Below are 20,325 nucleotides of genomic sequence, written 5' to 3'. Positions count from 1 at the left end.
CAGGTCTCACAGGTGAACAACTACACCTGCCTCTGAGTCATACCTGGACGTGTCTGAGTGGTTCTTCTTTTAAGGTCACGTGTTATACACCTTTTTCAGCCAGTTTTAGTAAGTCTCAGAGGTCCTCAAAACATGTCTTTGGAGTGTCTTACTCAAGGTCATCTCTGGTCGTGTATTTCAGCATTGCTATTGACCCCTCTATTTCAGCCCTGCTCAGAACAGGCTGTTTCTGTGTCCGTAGCCTTAAATGCAAATGAGCTGTGTCTGACAACACACCTCTGGAAGGCAATGGGTTGCTTGGGCTTTCTTGCACCATGCCCTATTGTTCGTGGTTGAAAGGCAGACTCAGAGGACAGAACAAACAGCTAGCTGTGGTGGGAGTATCACCAACTTGGGGGAGTGGTTATTGCCCTTTGTGATGTCATGACCAAAATAAACATTAAACATTGTACTACACTACTCGCTTCATGATAGTAAGAATTTATTAGTCTTCAGAGTCATTAACGGTACTGGGAAAGAGTCTGTGCAGTCAGTGAGTTTAAAGACATGAATGTAATTAAAGAATATAGGAGACTTTGCAGATACGATGAAAACAGAAGAACTTGTAAAAATGAGGAATATATTTTTCCATTGTGGTTGTCGTTATAAAACTTATGGATTTATAAAATTTGTACAAACAGACACACACACTCTGAGTGTTTCTTAATGAGTCACCAGCATTTGCATTGTTATGAACAGGTTTCTGAGTAGTCACCTATATACCCTATTATTCATCACTTTAAACTGTCTGACTCCACAAACTCTTTCTGAGTGACTCTTTGTCTGTCTTAATATATCTGAAGACTTTGATAGTTTCTTATAATCAGTTAGAGACAGCTGTGGTAGGATGTTTGACCTTAGGGTCCACAAAAGTTGCTCCTGCGGAACATCTGACGAACACACACACCAGTAATTGAGTAGCTTATTAGTGTACTTTAACATGAATTTCACTTTAACTTGGGTATTTTACTTCACTACATTTCACATGGCATCCATTACTGGGTAAGGAAATAAAAATTAAAGCTAATTTCAAAATGTAGAGCTATTTAAAGTCCAAGTGAAGTCGTGGTTAACATCATGTACATTAATCTGTGAACACAATGAAGTGATCAGCTGCTGCTCAAACTAAATAACGACTTTGGAGAGAACTGGACAACCATACAAAGAGTATATGACTTAATTATAACAACTGCTGCTGCACTTTATGTCATAAAGCGTTCATTTAGATCATCAGCCTGGTTTTAAATATCCATTTATAAGTTTAACATAAAGACCTATTTACTTTGAGGTGATCCGTAGACTGGCACCTTTGAGGTACTGGTACTTGAGTCAAGTTATATCGGAGTGGCTGTACTTTCACTTGAACACTGTAGTAGTCTACTTGAACACTGTAGTAGTACTTGAACACTGTAGTAGTCTACTTGAACACTGTAGTAGTACTTGAACACTGTAGTAGTCTACTTGAACACTGTAGTAGTACTTGAACACTGTAGTAGTACTTGAACACTGTAGTAGTCTACTTGAACACTGTAGTAGTACTTGAACACTGTAGTAGTCTACTTGAACACTGTAGTAGTCTACTTGAACACTGTAGTAGTACTTGAACACTGTAGTAGTACTTGAACACTGTAGTAGTCTACTTGAACACTGTAGTAGTCTACTTGAACACTGTAGTAGTACTTGAACACTGTAGTAGTACTTGAACACTGTAGTAGTCTACTTGAACACTGTAGTAGTCTACTTGAACACTGTAGTAGTACTTGAACACTGTAGTAGTACTTGAACACTGTAGTAGTCTACTTGAACACTGTAGTAGTCTACTTGAACACTGTAGTAGTACTTGAACACTGTAGTAGTACTTGAACACTGTAGTAGTCTACTTGAACACTGTAGTAGTCTACTTGAACACTGTAGTAGTCTACTTGAACACTGTAGTAGTCTACTTGAACACTGTAGTAGTACTTGAACACTGTAGTAGTCTACTTGAACACTGTAGTAGTCTACTTGAACACTGTAGTAGTACTTGAACACTGTAGTAGTCTACTTGAACACTGTAGTAGTACTTGAACACTGTAGTAGTCTACTTGAACACTGTAGTAGTCTACTTGAACACTGTAGTAGTACTTGAACACTGTAGTAGTACTTGAACACTGTAGTAGTCTACTTGAACACTGTAGTAGTCTACTTGAACACTGTAGTAGTACTTGAACACTGTAGTAGTACTTGAACACTGTAGTAGTCTACTTGAACACTGTAGTAGTACTTGAACACTGTAGTAGTCTACTTGAACACTGTAGTAGTACTTGAACACTGTAGTAGTCTACTTGAACACTGTAGTAGTCTACTTGAACACTGTAGTAGTACTTGAACACTGTAGTAGTCTACTTGAACACTGTAGTAGTACTTGAACACTGTAGTAGTCTACTTGAACACTGTAGTAGTCTACTTGAACACTGTAGTAGTACTTGAACACTGTAGTAGTCTACTTGAACACTGTAGTAGTACTTGAACACTGTAGTAGTCTACTTGAACACTGTAGTAGTACTTGAACACTGTAGTAGTACTTGAACACTGTAGTAGTCTACTTGAACACTGTAGTAGTACTTGAACACTGTAGTAGTCTACTTGAACACTGTAGTAGTCTACTTGAACACTGTAGTAGTACTTGAACACTGTAGTAGTACTTGAACACTGTAGTAGTCTACTTGAACACTGTAGTAGTACTTGAACACTGTAGTAGTCTACTTGAACACTGTAGTGTACTCTTTGCACCCTGGTCATCACCGTGTTTTTGAACTCGCCACACCCAGAGCTCCTCTCCCCGCGGGGCGGCGCGCTCTACGGGGGTTCACCGTGTGAGCTCCTTCAGCAGGCTGTGACAGAGCCAGCAAGGGCCTGGTCCACGAAGAGACCCGGTCAGAGAACCAAAACTGACCTGTGAGACATGGCAGTCTTATGAGAGACACCCCCCCTCCTCCTCCTCCTCCTCCTCCTCCTCACACTCACACAACCCGCTGACTGCCTGTGTTAGCATGTTGATCCGTTAGCTAGCTTAGCTCTGGGAGGGAGCGCGTGATTTATCTTTATCAGCTTAATAACATCGTGATGTGTCAGAGAGAAAACTACACACACACACTGCCGGTTTGCATTAAACCCAGGACCCTAGCACTGCGCAGCTCACGTCAGTGTGGTAACGGAGCACCCCGGGTCTTAAACCAAACACACCCTTGGCTTTACCGTCTGTTAGCCAGCTAGCTGCTAGCCGGAGTAAAGTTTGTGTCATGTTGGTGTGAAACTCACCTCAAAGCTTCCTCTTCTTCTTTCTTCTTCTGGTGAAACGTGAGCGGGAACATCAGAGGCCACAGCACACATACAAACACACACACACACAACTCTTCACAGGCTAGCGGTGTGAGGCTAACAGGCGGCGCTGCTCTCAGCTGTGTTGTGTTTTGAATGAGGACCGACGGGACGCTGTGCTAACGGGGCGGAGCTTCAGTCCGCCCTTCATCCTCCTCCTCCTCCTCCTCCTCACGCCGGCTACCGTGTACCGCTACTCCTGCAAACACAGCGACGATTATAAAGTTACGCCGTGTTGGTTTCCGTGTATATATAACCGTGTACAGCCTGATCAGGGTGTTAATGTGTGAGCTGTGTGAAGACTGAAAAAGGCGCTGAGCTCAGACCGTGTGTGCTGCTGGCTCCCTCTAGAGGTCACACTCAACATTACAACACCTGAAGGCGCGTTCACGGTGGTATCAGAATAATCGGGAAAAGGGGTTTAAGTAGTGGGAGAGTTCACTTTAAAACTCTTAGAACCGCCACTGCATATTGGCTAAGCAAAATAAAATAAATCGCTAAAGTAGAATGTGTTTGTCTACTGAAAATAAATGATCTTTTGCTAAATATCTCATAAGCATTCAAAAACCCAAACAGATACGCACATTAACAGTGTAGAGACTCAGTGATCATAGATTAGAAATTGAAACAGGTCGTCATGAGAATGGGAAATGTTGAGAAGAGAGAATTTGTAAAAACTGTAAACTGGATCAAATAGAAACATCTCATCTGCCAGCTGAAGCTGTAAGAAAGAGCTACCTGAGCCAGGTTACAGAAGCAGAGCCTTATGGGATATTAGAGACTATATTTAGCCTAAATTTATCATTAGCTGCACAATTAGTAACTGATTACCACCAAATTAGACAAACCGTTAGTTAGTACTCTAATGTAGTTTATTCAATAATATCGTTGTAATTGATTGTATTTAATTTGAGGTATCTTTGCATGTGTGTATATAAGTTATATATATATATATATATATATATATATATATATATAAAAGCTATATCATAAATGTTTTGTATGTAATAGTATTGTTGATTGTTTGATAACTTTGCTTTGGCAACAACGGTTGTTTACCATTCATGCCAGTAAAACATCTTGAACTAACTTAAACTTGACGAGAAACTTTAAATTAATTGATGTAGGCCTATTACATCTTAATTTAAACTCACAATATAAATAATGTATTCATAGTTTAATTTAGAACATTAAAACTCATCATCTTTGGAATGTCACAGACGTTTCCACGTTATGACTCGAAGCTCGTGAATGCAACACAGTAAGAAGACTCTGAACATCGAGGAGCCCATGAATGCAGCAGGATTACTGAACATCATGTGTTGGATTAGTATGAATATGTCTCACCCACCAGGGGGAGAGGTTACTACCCTTTGTGCTGTCATGAAGGCAAAATCATCAAATTGCCTGTTTAAGGAACACGTTTTCTGAAAAGTGGAGTGACAAGCAATCGATGGAGAGAATTAACTTATCACATTAATGGGGGGTTCGAGACAGGCTAGGGACACATATTAGTGTTTGGAAACAATGGTAAAGTGCATTTAACATAGATAGATACTTTATTAATCTGAAGGGAAATTCAAATTTTGCACAATATGTGACATTTAAAGACAGCTGTTATAGTTTCACATCACATGTACTTTTAAATTTGAAAAGTGTGTTTAAATCCTTTCACCTCACTTAAAGCTCCCGTCGGGAACCTTCGGTCTCTGTTGACTCTGGCATCCATCTGTATCCACTTTGTCTTGTACATGAGTTAGTTGTGTCTTAAAACAAACTCCTATCCTGCTTTCATCTCGTCTACATTGTCTACACACTGAGACGTCTCTTCTTTAAAACACTCACACACATCAATAAAGATCCTGATGCAAATTTAATAATAATCCATGGTCATTTAATTCAGTTCACTCTCCAAACTTGAGCTGCCTCTCCTTCTCTAACCCGTGCAATTCTCTGGCTCGGTTCTTCAGCTCCTCGGCTCTCTTCTCGTCCTTGTCCGTGCCGTCTCCCATTTTGTACATGCGGCTGGCATTGGCACAGCCCCACACATGTCCCAGCTCACAGGCTCTGTTGGCGTACCGCAGAGCCAGATTCATGTCCGGACTCAGGCCTTTAGCGTTTCCATTGATGTAAAGAGCGCTAAGGTTAAAACAGGAGGGGGCGAAACCTCCGGCGCATGCCTTCTCATAGTACTCTCGGGCGGCAGAGAGGTCAGGCTCTCCCTCCATTGCTCTTCCATCGTGAGCTAATAGAGCCACATTATGACAGGCGTCTGTGGACTTCTTCCCTCCAGCTCTGCAGGAACGCAGGAAGCAAGAGTATGCCGTCTTCAGACACTCCGCCACTCCACCTGGTTAGAGGAAACACACATTCACATGAACTACTTTAATACAACACTACGTTACAGATGTTGGTCTTCTCTAAACCTAAAGGTCGGGGGTTCAATCCCCAGCTCTTGCAGCCTCATGTTATAATGTCCTTTGGCAAGACACTGAACCCTGATTGGGTCCCTCTGCTGCGTCAGTGGTGTATGAATGTGATTGGTTCATACTGATGGACATTTTACAAAGCATTCTCTGCTATCAGGGTGTGACTCCTCTGCAGATGCATAAAACAGGGATCACACATAACACCTTTATTAGCCTACTTACACTGGCTTCTGTTCAGTTCAGAATCTCGTGAAAAAGAGGTCTCTGAACTCCGATCACCAGACAGCCCCCAGGCCCCTCACATCATGAGATCATAAGATCATCACATCATCAGATAAAGACGTCTAACCGTCGATCAAATTAAAAACTTTTCAGAGACAGGGTCTTCTCTGTGGCTGCATCGAGACTTTGAAACAGCCTGGAAGATCGGCTGATTCAATGACTGATCCAAAAGAAAAAATACATGAAGAAGACTCACTTTTATTCTCTTACCTTCTCATATAGTCATTCCTTGCTTGATTCGCATCTTACCTTGTTTGATGAAAGCATTTTTTAAACTTGTTGTAAATCACTTTCACTTTGGTACTAACCCTGTTTGTGAACACTGTTCACACATTTTACTAACCGGACAGAAAAAACATATTTGTCCTAAAGACACTGGCCTTTAGGGTGGCTAATTTATGGTTGTTATTGTTGTTGTGAGTTCACCTGTGTGTGTTTTTACCTTTGCCTGTCACGTGGTACGCTCCAAGCTTGTAGCAGCTCTCTCCGTGTCCGTGTGTTTCACAGTTGTGTTTGAGCACCTGAGCTGAAGACACATAGTTCTTCTTCACACCTTCCAGGTAATCCGCGAGCCTCTGACAGCCTGAGCGGAAACAACGAGTCAAACATGAAACACTCACATGACCCTGTATTAACGTGAGCACGTGCAGCAGGTGAGAGCAGCTCCGTGTTACCTTCAGGGTCCTTCTCTTTGTAACACTGGAAGCTGTACTCCACCCCCAGATTATCCAGAAACTGCTTCACCTCTGCCTCATCCTCAAAGTTTATAAGCCCGGCCATCACTCTGTGTTTCTAGGTCTGATGCAAAGTCACCTGAATATCACCTGAAGGCTCCTCGCACACTCCGCTGCTGTGACCTTGATCGATCCGTCACTCTGCCATGGTTTAAAGTTTACACTACACTAAGTATCGATGCAGGTGATGATTGTACGGTAAAGTCGTCTTAAAACGCGCTAATAATCACAAATTAATCCAATTTCTGCGGACACTGACCGAGTCTGCACCACTCACGCCGCTCGCAGTCTTTTCCTGCTCTCGTAACTGTCCTCAGCGGGTTTCCGTAGACCCGCCCACTCTTGTGATGTACTTCCGGTGTCGTGACCTTTGTTTACTGTGTCAGTCTGGTCGGGCAGAGCTGACAGGTGAGAGCTGACAGATACCTGTCCGAGGAGACGGTCCTTCGCAGTTGCTCAGTTTATTTAAAGATGACGTCAGCGGACACGCTCCGACATCTCTGCGCGCACAGTGACGTCACACCGCGGAGACAACAAGTGAGCTAGCTGCAGGCTAACGTTAGCTGTTTACCGAGTGTGTGTGTGTTCGCTGTCAAACAGGTGAGGCCGACACTCAGGAGAGCGAAGCTACCGACCACACGGCTAACGGGCTAACGAGCTAACCTGTGGAGGAGAAGAGTCCTGAACATTAAACAGAGAGAGAGAGAGAGACGGCGTGCAGGATGTTAAACATGGTTAGCTTCAGTCTGTGTCTACCTGTAACACCTTCATCATCATCAGTCTGTGTCTACCTGTAACATCTTCATCATCATCAGTCTGTGTCTACCTGTAACACCTTCATCATCATCAGTCTGTGTCTACCTGTAACACCTTCATCATCATCAGTCTGTGTCTACCTGTAACACCTTCATCATCATCAGTCTGTGTCTACCTGTAACACCTTCATCATCATCAGTCTGTGTCTACCTGTAACACCTTCATCATCATCAGTCTGTGTCTACCTGTAACACCTTCATCATCATCATCATCAGTCTGTGTCTACCTGTAACACCTTCATCATCATCATCATCAGTCTGTGTCTACCTGTAACATCTTCATCATCATCAGTCTGTGTCTACCTGTAACACCTTCATCATCATCATCAGTCTGTGTCTACCTGTAACACCTTCATCATCATCATCAGTCTGTGTCTACCTGTAACATCATCATCATCATCAGTCTGTGTCTACCTGTAACATCTTCATCATCATCATCAGTCTGTGTCTACCTGTAACACCTTCATCATCATCAGTCTGTGTCTACCTGTAACATCTTCATCATCATCATCAGTCTGTGTCTACCTGTAACACCTTCATCATCATCATCATCAGTCTGTGTCTACCTGTAACACCTTCATCATCATCAGTCTGTGTCTACCTGTAACACCGTCATCATCATCAGTCTGTGTCTACCTGTAACACCTTCATCATCATCAGCATCAGTCTGTGTCTACCTGTAACACCTTCATCATCATCATCAGTCTGTGTCTACCTGTAACACCTTCATCATCATCAGTCTGTGTCTACCTGTAACACCGTCATCATCATCAGTCTGTGTCTACCTGTAACACCTTCATCATCATCATCAGTCTGTGTCTACCTGTAACACCGTCATCATCATCAGTCTGTGTCTACCTGTAACATCTTCATCATCAGTCTGTGTCTACCTGTAACACCTTCATCATCATCAGTCTGTGTCTACCTGTAACACCTTCATCATCATCAGTCTGTGTCTACCTGTAACATCTTCATCATCATCAGTCTGTGTCTACCTGTAACACCTTCATCATCATCATCAGTCTGTGTCTACCTGTAACACCTCCATCATCATCAGTCTGTGTCTACCTGTAACACCTTCATCATCATCATCAGTCTGTGTCTACCTGTAACATCTTCATCATCATCATCAGTCTGTGTCTACCTGTAACATCTTCATCATCATCATCAGTCTGTGTCTACCTGTAACACCTTCATCATCATCAGTCTGTGTCTACCTGTAACATCTTCATCATCATCAGTCTGTGTCTACCTGTAACACCTTCATCATCATCATCAGTCTGTGTCTACCTGTAACACCTTCATCATCATCATCAGTCTGTGTCTACCTGTAACACCTTCATCATCATCAGTCTGTGTCTACCTGTAACACCGTCGTCATCATCAGTCTGTGTCTACCTGTAACACCTTCATCATCATCATCAGTCTGTGTCTACCTGTAACACCTTCATCAGTCTGTGTCTACCTGTAACACCTTCATCATCATCATCATCAGTCTGTGTCTACCTGTAACACCGTCATCATCATCAGTCTGTGTCTACCTGTAACACCTTCATCATCATCAGCCTGTGTCTACCTGTAACACCTTCATCATCATCATCATCAGTCTGTGTCTACCTGTAACACCTTCATCATCATCATCAGTCTGTGTCTACCTGTAACACCTTCATCATCATCATCAGTCTGTGTCTACCTGTAACACCTTCATCATCATCATCAGTCTGTGTCTACCTGTAACACCTTCATCATCATCAGTCTGTGTCTACCTGTAACACCGTCATCATCATCAGTCTGTGTCTACCTGTAACACCTTCATCATCATCATCAGTCTGTGTCTACCTGTAACACCGTCATCATCATCAGTCTGTGTCTACCTGTAACATCTTCATCATCAGTCTGTGTCTACCTGTAACACCTTCATCATCATCAGTCTGTGTCTACCTGTAACATCTTCATCATCATCAGTCTGTGTCTACCTGTAACACCTTCATCATCATCATCATCATCAGTCTGTGTCTACCTGTAACACCTTCATCATCATCATCATCAGTCTGTGTCTACCTGTAACACCTTCATCATCATCAGTCTGTGTCTACCTGTAACACCTTCATCATCATCAGCATCAGTCTGTGTCTACCTGTAACACCTTCATCATCATCATCAGTCTGTGTCTACCTGTAACACCTTCATCATCATCAGTCTGTGTCTACCTGTAACACCCTCATCATCATCATCAGTCTGTGTCTACCTGTAACATCTTCATCGTCATCAGTCTGTGTCTACCTGTAACATCTTCATCATCAGTCTGTGTCTACCTGTAACACCTTCATCATCATCATCAGTCTGTGTCTACCTGTAACATCTTCATCATCATCAGTCTGTGTCTACCTGTAACACCTTCATCATCATCATCATCAGTCTGTGTCTACCTGTAACATCTTCATCATCATCAGTCTGTGTCTACCTGTAACACCTTCATCATCATCATCAGTCTGTGTCTACCTGTAACATCTTCATCATCATCATCAGTCTGTGTCTACCTGTAACATCTTCATCATCATCAGTCTGTGTCTACCTGTAACACCTTCATCATCATCATCAGTCTGTGTCTACCTGTAACACCTTCATCATCATCATCAGTCTGTGTCTACCTGTAACATCTTCATCATCATCAGTCTGTGTCTACCTGTAACCTCTTCATCATCATCAGTCTGTGTCTACCTGTAACACCTTCATCATCATCAGTCTGTGTCTACCTGTAACATCTTCATCATCATCAGTCTGTGTCTACCTGTAACACCGTCATCATCATCAGTCTGTGTCTACCTGTAACACCTTCATCATCATCAGTCTGTGTCTACCTGTAACACCTTCATCATCAGCATCAGTCTGTGTCTACCTGTAACATCTTCATCATCATCAGTCTGTGTCTACCTGTAACACCGTCATCAATCTCATCAGTCTGTGTCTACCTGTAACACCTTCATCATCATCATCAGTCTGTGTCTACCTGTAACATCTTCATCATCATCAGTCTGTGTCTACCTGTAACACCTTCATCATCATCATCAGTCTGTGTCTACCTGTAACATCTTCATCATCATCATCAGTCTGTGTCTACCTGTAACATCTTCATCATCATCAGTCTGTGTCTACCTGTAGCACCTTCATCATCATCAGTCTGTGTCTACCTGTAACATCTTCATCATCATCAGTCTGTGTCTACCTGTAACACCTTCATCATCATCATCAGTCTGTGTCTACCTGTAACATCATCATCATCAGTCTGTGTCTACCTGTAACACCTTCATCATCATCATCAGTCTGTGTCTACCTGTAACACCTTCATCATCATCATCAGTCTGTGTCTACCTGTAACATCTTCATCATCATCAGTCTGTGTCTACCTGTAACATCTTCATCATCATCAGTCTGTGTCTACCTGTAACACCTTCATAATCATCAGTCTGTGTCTACCTGTAACATCTTCATCATCATCAGTCTGTGTCTACCTGTAACACCGTCATCAATCTCATCAGTCTGTGTCTACCTGTAACATCTTCATCATCATCAGTCTGTGTCTACCTGTAACACCTTCATCATCATCATCAGTCTGTGTCTACCTGTAACACCTTCATCATCAGCATCAGTCTGTGTCTACCTGTAACATCTTCATCATCATCAGTCTGTGTCTACCTGTAACACCTTCATCATCATCAGTCTGTGTCTACCTGTAACACCTTCATCATCATCAGTCTGTGTCTACCTGTAACACCTTCATCATCAGCATCAGTCTGTGTCTACCTGTAACATCTTCATCATCATCAGTCTGTGTCTACCTGTAACACCGTCATCAATCTCATCAGTCTGTGTCTACCTGTAACATCTTCATCATCATCAGTCTGTGTCTACCTGTAACATCTTCATCATCATCAGTCTGTGTCTACCTGTAACACCTTCATCATCATCATCAGTCTGTGTCTACCTGTAACACCTTCATCATCATCAGTCTGTGTCTACCTGTAACATCTTCATCATCATCATCAGTCTGTGTCTACCTGTAACACCTTCATCATCATCATCAGTCTGTGTCTACCTGTAACATCTTCATCATCATCATCAGTCTGTGTCTACCTGTAACACCGTCATCATCATCAGTCTGTGTCTACCTGTAACACCTTCATCAGTCTGTTTATACCTGTAACACCTTCATCATCTTCATCAGTCTGTTTATACCTGTAACATCTTCATCATCATCATCAGTCTGTGTCTACCTGTAACACCTTCATCATCATCATCAGTCTGTGTCTACCTGTAACATCTTCATCATCATCATCAGTCTGTGTCTACCTGTAACACCGTCATCATCATCAGTCTGTGTCTACCTGTAACACCTTCATCAGTCTGTTTATACCTGTAACACCTTCATCATCTTCATCAGTCTGTTTATACCTGTAACACCTTCATCATCTTCATCAGTCTGTTTATACCTGCATGTTATTATTGTCATGTTCATGTTATTTTCTGCATGTTGTTATTTAATTATTGTGTACATTATTTCAGACTAGGGTCGTCATGATACCAGAATTTAAAACTTTGAAATGATACGAATTAAAATCAAACAATATTGATAACTGTTTGTTACCACGGCAACACACAGGATGCCACCCACTCTTTGTGCAATTAAGACTGTGCAGGACTTGTCTGCAATATTTAGTCAGCGACAACAATAGGACTGTTGTTGTTGTTGTTGTGCTATCAAACAGATATATTGTTTGATTTTTATTACAGAGTATTATATCAAAGTTTACATCTCTGGTGTTGTGACTGCCCTGCTCTGTGTGTATTTGAAAATTAGCTGTTGAGAACTACATGTAAACATCATTGAAGTTAAATATTGAACATGTTCATATACTTTATTAATCAGATGAATCAATGTTTTAGATGTTTCAGGACGAGGCCTCCCCCCCGCCGCTGACAGACCTGTGTCTGACCTATGTGAGCCAGAATCTTGACCGGTTCTGTGTGAAAAGGCCTGACGGATCGCTGTGCTTCAGAGAGGCCGTGCTCTTCCCTCAGGAGCTGGCAGACCAGCTGCTCGCCAAGATGGCATCTGAAGGTAAACCTGAAGAATCACAAACCATCCTGATTGAAAAAAGAGATATGTACCTGTCCATAACAAACCCACCTGACATCAGAAAACCTGATCTTTCCTAAGAGGAAACTGATCCTACCTGACTAAATAACACCCGGGGCCCTCTTTTATCAACAGTGCGTGAAAAATGTTCAAGATTCTGTTTTACGAAGAAAATGTACAAAAATATCTGTATTCATCAAACATGCGTATGCCGATCATTCGCACATCAATAAGTAATCAGCGTTAATAAATCCCACATGTTCCTAACCAGCAAGCTTGTGTAGGTTTCGGGTGCATTTGCATTCAGAATGCGCCTGTAAACCAAATATGGTAACAACACACCCCTTTAAAACCATTTGAATATATTTACATCCACAGAATAATGGCAAATAAATCAAAGAATTGGAACTTCATAGCAACCGTAATGAAAGTAGAGTTTATATTAAAAAATGTAAGTAACTTTCACACTAAGTGAGCCAAATACATTATTAGTTCTCATAGTGATGGAGTTAGTAACAACAAAGCCTGCTGCATGGAGAAGGTGACTAGTGCTGTAAATTCTGTCGGTCAGAGAGGAGATACTTCAGGATAAACTAATACCACGCAATTTTCAGCATCATCGGAAACACAAATCTCTCTAGGATTAATCGAGCTGTGACCCTCTCCCAACAGAAAAAGCTGGACCAATCAGATCAGCATGCTCTATTGAAACACACTCCCTGCAGAGCGCATTTCAGATGCCTGTCACAGCTGACTTTTTAAGGTTTTGACACCAATTAGGCATCATGTCTGTTTTAAACTAGACAAAATAACTGACTGAGTGTTTTTAATTTAAGAAAACTCGGAACAGGCATATATGTTGATTTAGGTTAATGCGTGCTGTGACACTCATGATGGTTTCTATTTTTAGTTTCAATGTTCTACAACTACATTCTGTGTGTAAGCATGGTCACAGCTGTGCTTATATTTACACATATCCCTCAGTAACTGTGACGTTGGACGGTCCGTTTTAGTTTTCAGGTGTCCCAGAGATCGTCATGCATTCATAGTAACAACACTACCCTAACCCACTAATGAGACTCCTGTTAATACAATGTTTAATATCATCTGGATGTGACTCCCTGTTCAAGAAAAACAGCACAGCTTATTTTATTATGTTTGACTAATATAGGTATTCTGTTTGAGCTGGTAATGAAACCAAAGAAGGATGTAAACATGTGAACATATGAGCTGTTTCTCTGCTTCATAAGATGATCAGACATCAAACAGGTCAAATAATCTCACAGAAACAAGAACAGTCTGAAGTCATTTTAAAAACACAGTGGTAGGAAACTCTTTAGAATGGTGGAAACGCTGCTTAAAGATAAAACCAACATCACAGAATAATTAATGTAAAACATAGTGTGCGTAAATTAGTATAAGCAGGTGGTGAGAGTATAAGCAGAGCACAGGACAGGTGAGAGTATAAGCAGAGCACAGGACAGGTGAGAGTATAAGCAGATCAAAGGACAGGTGAGAGTATAAGCAGAGCACAGGACAGGTGAGAGTATAAGCAGAGCACAGGACAGGTGAGAGTATAAGCTTTCATTGTCTGAGTCACACCAAAGTTTGTGTCTTATTAAAACATCTATAAACCAGGATTGTGTCTCCCCCTTCAGGTCTGCTCAATGACAGCACCGTGGGTGTGTTTCGTACCTGTGAGTACCTGCGTCTGAGACGAGCGTGTGTGCGGACGGCTCGTATCTCTGCTGAGGCCTTCCAGAAAGCTCTGTGTTCTCACCGGCTGCTGGAGTTGGACGCTGCCCGAGTCAACGCAGACCTCACCATCCCTGACATCCTGCAGGGCCTGGCTACCAACAAGTACTGCCAGGTATACTCAGACCGTTGGGAGATGGTCGTCAACATCACTGATACTTAGAGACTTTTTTCAGACACCACATCTTTTAAAAAGATACAATATCTGCCATTGTAATGATTGATAGTCCAAAAAAAAAGTCAGGTGTGTAGCAGAGGAATTAATCAATCAAAAAATGCAGACAAACTCTGGCACACTGTTTTTTTGCACAAAAACATTTGCACCTTTTCTGCACTGAAATGTTGCCAATGTTTTTACAATTTAGACAGTGTGCAGGAGATTGTAAGTTTTGATTATTAAAACAAGGAATTACCCAATATAGAGTTTTATGATTTTTAAAAGAATCATATGGACGTTCAAAATTCTGCTATGGTGACAGCCCTGGTCAGGAGCCTGTAAATATCTCCTCTCTGTCCTTTTTATTTGATCCTGCTGTTCTCCCATCGTGCTGCAGGAGTCCCTGCAGAGACTTGTCCTCACAGGCCTCACCATGTCATCTCTGGAGGAGCCGATCAGGCACCGGTTCAGCTCCCTGCATGGCCTACGCTCGCTCTCTCTGGCTAACGTGGACTTCTACGACTCGGGACTGGTGGACGTGTGTTCTCTGCCTCGTCTGGAGAGTCTAGACCTGTCCAACACATCAGTCACCAACCTGAGCCCCCTGCTGGGTCTGAAGGAGCGTCTGCGTTCACTCACCCTGCACCAGCTCAAGAGGCTGGAGATGAGCACATCTCAGCTGCTGGGTGTCATCGGGCAGCTGGACTCGCTGCAGGTTTGTCTGAGGCTGTTGTTTGTTAACATGATTGTATACATCTTTTCTAATGATTGGTTGCATGATTGTTTACATGATTGTTTACATGATTGTTTACATGATTGTTTACAGGGACGAGCAGTCTGAGGCTGCTGTGTGTTGACATTTTTGTTCAAATGTTTGTTGACATGTTGTTTAAATTTGTTTGTTTACAGAGTTTTGATGTTGTAATAGTTATGTAGACAGTGATAGAGAGCCGGGTTCAGTTCAAATCACCACAAAGTGTGTGTCTATGTGTGTTTGTGCAGCACCTGGACATCAGTGATGATAAACAGTTCACCTCTGACGTGGCTCGTCAGCTGCTCAGTCAGCCGGGGATTCTGCCGGCGCTCGTGTCTCTGGACGTGTCGGGGAGGAAACAGGTGTGTGGTGTGTGTGTTGCTGTAGGACTGTTTCACAGAGCCATGTTATCCTCTCTCACCTGTGTGACTCGTGCAGGTGACGGACGCAGCAGTCAGAGCGTTTGTGGAGGACAGACCGGGGATGAGCTTTGTGGGTCTTTTGGCCACAGACGCTGGATTTTCGGATGTCCTGTCTGGAGAAGGAAACCTAAAGGTGTGTTATGTTCGAATCTGATACCTGTGCAGGAGCTCAGATAAGCTGCAGTAACAGAGCTTTGTGCGTGTGTGTGAACAGGTAACAGGAGAAGCCAATGAGACGCAGATCTGTGAGGCTCTGCGTCGATACAGTGAGAGAGAAGGATTCGTAAGAGAAGCTCTGTTTCACCTGTTCAGCATGACGCACGTCATGGAGACGCCACGAGCCGACATCCTCAAGGTGAGAATTCCTGGAGTCATTTCACTCTCTGAGAACACCTCATGACATCATCATGTTCTAAGGTTTAATCACTTTATGAACAAAGACATTATTAAATCAGTGACGTAAGACACAGCTCTTCCTCTGAGCTGAGCATGAAGCTCTCCTGTGTCTCATCATAAATAAAAACATAAACAGCAATATAAATATAAACACATAACCCCGCCCTCCTCTCTCTGCAGCTGGTGGTGCTGGGGATGAAGAATCATCCGGCCACGCTGAACGTGCAGCTAGCAGCGAGTGCGTGTGTGTTTAATCTGACAAAACAGGACCTGGCTGCAGGGATGCCGGTCAGACTGCTGAGCTCTGTCACTCAGCTGCTGCTGGAGGCCATGAGAACGTTCCCCAACCACCAGCAGGTACCTGCACACCTGTGTGTGGACACATGATAGAGAGGAAAGATTGTGTGCAACATGAGAGTGAGGTTGTTAGAACCTTTTGATACTTTTTGATACCACATGTTTTAAGATGATGTAATAATTTCTAATTTTAATGTTCCATAGTATCGTAAAGTAACAATGCTTAAAAAACTTCAGATTCTCTGGCATATTGAAACCAAAAGAGAGAGAGCACTGTCGTCAACTTCCTCCCTCTTTTACAAAAATTGTCAACCTTTCTGTGCAATTATTAAGCCAGTGTGCAGGATTTTGTCTGCAATTTTTGTCATTCAAAACGATAAATTACCCAATATCGAGTGCCTAGGACTTATATTTTTTGTTTGTACAGGTATCAATATTGTTAAAGAAAATGTCCTGGTATCATTTTCAAAGTGTGTGTGCGTTTGCATCTGCAGCTGCAGAAGAACTGTCTGCTGTCTCTGTGCAGTGACCGTATCCTGCAGGAGGTACCCTTCAACAGGTGATAAATCTTCTTTTTATGTTGTTAAATATGATTTTAACATGACGAACCATTGTTATAAGAGTCCAACAAAAACAAATGAAGTGTTTGTGTGCTGGTCAGAGGAGGATTCATGTAAAACTACAGATCAAGGGGCGCTGGTGGGGCAGTGGTTAGTGCGCGCGCCCCGTGTATGGAGGCTGTCATCTCAAGCGGGTGGCCCGGGTTCACATCCCACCTGTGACTTCTTTCCCGCATGTCATTCCCCTCTCTCTCCCTGATTTTCAACTCTATCCACTGTCCTATCTCTCCATTAAAGGCACAAAAAGCCCAAAAATAAATCTTTAAAAAAAACTACAGATCAAAATCATGACTTAAGGTAAAGGTATGTGTTCTCTTGTGGTGTGTCTCAGGTTTGAAGCAGCCAAACTGGTGATGCAGTGGCTCTGTAACCACGAAGACCAGAACATGCAGAGGATGGCCGTGGCCATCATCTCCATACTGGCTGCAAAGGTACAAATCGGTTTAATGTTTATACACTGTGCGCCATGACCCCTCTGTTCAACCTCTTTCAACTCTTTATTCTCCAGCTGTCCACAGAGCAGACGGCTCAGCTGGGAGCAGAGCTGTTTATCGTCAAGGTGACGACTTTTTAACCTCTTCCTCAATAGAAAACATACAGAATAGAACATTTACAAATACATTTTGAATAAAAAATGTACAATAAAACTTTGAAAATAAAACATTTAGAATAAAACCTCTCTCCTGCAGCAACTTCTTCAAATCGTTTGTCAGAAGGCGACTCAGGGCGTGGTGGACGCCACGCTAAAGTTCACTCTGAGCGCGCTCTGGAACCTGACTGACGAGTCGCCGACAACCTGCAGACACTTCATCGAGAACCAGGGCCTGGACCTATTTATCAAAGTCTTAGAGGTACACACACACACACACACACACAATCACACACATCCTGCATGCAGACAGTAAAGTTCATCCCACCTCTCTCTCCACTGCAGTCTTTCCCCAACGAGTCCTCAATCCAGCAGAAGGTTCTGGGCCTGCTGGTCAGTTTGTCTCTTCTTATATTTCAGATCATCTGACTGATTCCCACTGTGTCTAAAGGATTCTCCTACTCTGTGTGTGTGTGTGTTTAGAACAACATAGCGGAGGTGGGGGAGCTGCACGTGGAGCTGATGGTGCAGAGTTTCTTAGATCACATCAGCTCCCTCCTGCACAGTCAGGAGGTGGAGGTGAGCTACTTTGCAGCAGGGATCCTGGCTCACCTGACATCTCGAGGAAAGGACTCCTGGACACTGAGCCCTGAACTAAGAGCATCTCTGCTCGAGCAGCTGGTAGGAGTGACTACATGTTCACAGACTACATGTTGACTTACTACATGTTCACAGACTACATGTTGACTTACTACATGTTCACAGACTACATGTTGACTTACTACATGTTCACAGACTACATGTTGACTTACTACATGTTCACAGACTACATGTTGACTTACTACATGTTCACAGACTACATGTTGACTTACTACATGTTCACAGACTACATGTTGACTTACTACATGTTCACAGACTACATGTTGACTTACTACATGTTCACAGACTACATGTTGACTTACTACATGTTCACAGACTACATGTTCACAGACTACATGTTCACAGACTACATGTTCACAGACTACATGTTCACAGACTACATGTTCACTTACTACATGTTCACAGACTACATGTTCACAGACTACATGTTGACTTACTACATGTTCACAGACTACATGTTCACTTACTGCATGTTCACAGACTACATGTTCACAGACTACATGTTCACAGACTACATGTTCACAGACTACATGTTCACAGACTACATGTTCACAGACTACATGTTCACTTACTGCATGTTCACAGACTACATGTTCACAGACTACATGTTCACAGACTACATGTTCACAGACTACATGTTCACTTACTGCATGTTCACAGACTACATGTTCACAGACTACATGTTCACAGACTACATGTTCACAGACTACATGTTCACAGACTACATGTTCACAGACTACATGTTCACTTACTGCATGTTCACAGACTACATGTTCACAGACTACATGTTCACTTACTGCATGTTCAGACTACATGTTCACAGACTACATGTTCACAGACTACATGTTCACAGACTACATGTTCACAGACTACATGTTCACAGACTACATGTTCACTTACTGCATGTTCACAGACTACATGTTCACAGACTACATGTTCACTTACTGCATGTTCACAGACTACATGTTCACAGACTACATGTTCACAGACTACATGTTCACAGACTACATGTTCACAGACTACATGTTCACAGACTACATGTTCACAGACTACATGTTCACTTACTGCATGTTCACAGACTACATGTTCACAGACTACATGTTCACAGACTACATGTTCACAGACTACATGTTCACAGACTACATGTTCACAGACTACATGTTCACAGACTACATGTTCACTTACTGCATGTTCACAGACTACATGTTCACAGACTACATGTTCACAGACTACATGTTCACAGACTACATGTTCACAGACTGCATGTTCACAGACTACATGTTCACAGACTACATGTTCACTTACTACATGTTCAGACTACATGTTCACTTACTGCATGTTCAGACTACATGTTCACTTACTACATGTTCACAGACTACATGTTCACAGACTACATGTTCACTTACTGCATGTTCAGACTACATGTTCACTTACTACATGTTCACAGACTACATGTTCACAGACTACATGTTCACTTACTACATGTTCACAGACTACATGTTCACAGACTACATGTTCACAGACTACATGTTCACAGACTACATGTTCACAGACTACATGTTCACAGACTACATGTTCACAGACTACATGTTCACAGACTGCATGTTCACAGACTACATGTTCACAGACTACATGTTCACTTACTGCATGTTCACAGACTACATGTTGACTTACTACATGTTCACAGACTACATGTTCACTTACTGCATGTTCAGACTACATGTTCACAGACTACATGTTCACAGACTACATGTTCACAGACTACATGTTCACAGACTACATGTTCACTTACTGCATGTTCACAGACTACATGTTCACTTACTGCATGTTCACAGACTACATGTTCACAGACTACATGTTCACTTACTGCATGTTCACA

General features: G+C 42.4%; 3 protein-coding genes across 4 annotated transcripts in view; 1 reads left to right on the top strand and 2 right to left on the bottom strand.

Annotated features, from left to right (window-relative positions):
- Positions 1–3,668, bottom strand: part of ralgps2 (Ral GEF with PH domain and SH3 binding motif 2) — a 50,684-nt gene extending 47,016 nt beyond the window's left edge. The window contains exon 1 of one of the 2 annotated variants that reach the window (XM_020631910.3): positions 3,340–3,668. The gene's annotated coding sequence lies outside the window, so the exon portion shown is untranslated. The remainder of the gene's footprint in view (positions 1–3,339) is intronic. The other variant, XM_020631911.3, reaches the window with a different exon arrangement.
- Positions 3,669–4,935: 1,267 nt separating this feature from the next.
- Positions 4,936–7,140, bottom strand: coa7 (cytochrome c oxidase assembly factor 7). The gene is made up of 3 exons (XM_020627868.3): positions 6,785–7,140; positions 6,553–6,693; positions 4,936–5,749 (listed from the first exon to the last, which is right to left on the bottom strand). The coding sequence occupies exons 1-3, from the start codon at positions 6,888–6,890 to the stop codon at positions 5,304–5,306; spliced, it is 693 nt and encodes a 230-aa protein (XP_020483524.1). The 5' UTR covers positions 6,891–7,140; the 3' UTR covers positions 4,936–5,303.
- Positions 7,141–7,181: 41 nt separating this feature from the next.
- zyg11 (zyg-11 family member, cell cycle regulator) overlaps positions 7,182–20,325 on the top strand; it is a 17,440-nt gene continuing 4,296 nt past the window's right edge. Inside the window, exons 1-14 of the mRNA XM_020631796.3 lie at positions 7,182–7,381; positions 12,604–12,778; positions 14,455–14,666; positions 15,106–15,423; positions 15,711–15,824; positions 15,901–16,017; positions 16,099–16,239; positions 16,461–16,637; positions 17,072–17,136; positions 17,529–17,628; positions 17,706–17,756; positions 17,887–18,048; positions 18,132–18,179; positions 18,270–18,467. Coding sequence (XP_020487452.1) covers positions 7,316–7,381; positions 12,604–12,778; positions 14,455–14,666; positions 15,106–15,423; positions 15,711–15,824; positions 15,901–16,017; positions 16,099–16,239; positions 16,461–16,637; positions 17,072–17,136; positions 17,529–17,628; positions 17,706–17,756; positions 17,887–18,048; positions 18,132–18,179; positions 18,270–18,467 — 1,944 coding nt within the window. The 5' untranslated portion in view covers positions 7,182–7,315. The remainder of the gene's footprint in view (positions 7,382–12,603; positions 12,779–14,454; positions 14,667–15,105; positions 15,424–15,710; positions 15,825–15,900; positions 16,018–16,098; positions 16,240–16,460; positions 16,638–17,071; positions 17,137–17,528; positions 17,629–17,705; positions 17,757–17,886; positions 18,049–18,131; positions 18,180–18,269; positions 18,468–20,325) is intronic.

The sequence above is a fragment of the Labrus bergylta genome, chromosome 6, assembly GCF_963930695.1.
Source record: "Labrus bergylta chromosome 6, fLabBer1.1, whole genome shotgun sequence".
NCBI lineage: Eukaryota > Metazoa > Chordata > Actinopteri > Labriformes > Labridae > Labrus > Labrus bergylta.
Note: the sequence above shows the minus strand (reverse complement) of the source record. Positions and strands in the feature narration are given on the sequence as shown.

Coding starts and splice junctions, on each gene's coding strand:
- coa7 (XM_020627868.3), bottom strand. CDS start 6,890: ATGGCCGGGCTTATAAACTTTGAGGATGAGGCAGAGGTGAAGCAGTTT. Junction 6,694..6,784: donor CAAAGAGAAGGACCCTGAAG/GTAACACGGAGC, acceptor GTTTCCGCTCAG/GCTGTCAGAGGCTCGCGGAT. Junction 5,750..6,552: donor GTACCACGTGACAGGCAAAG/GTAAAAACACAC, acceptor TCCTCTAACCAG/GTGGAGTGGCGGAGTGTCTG.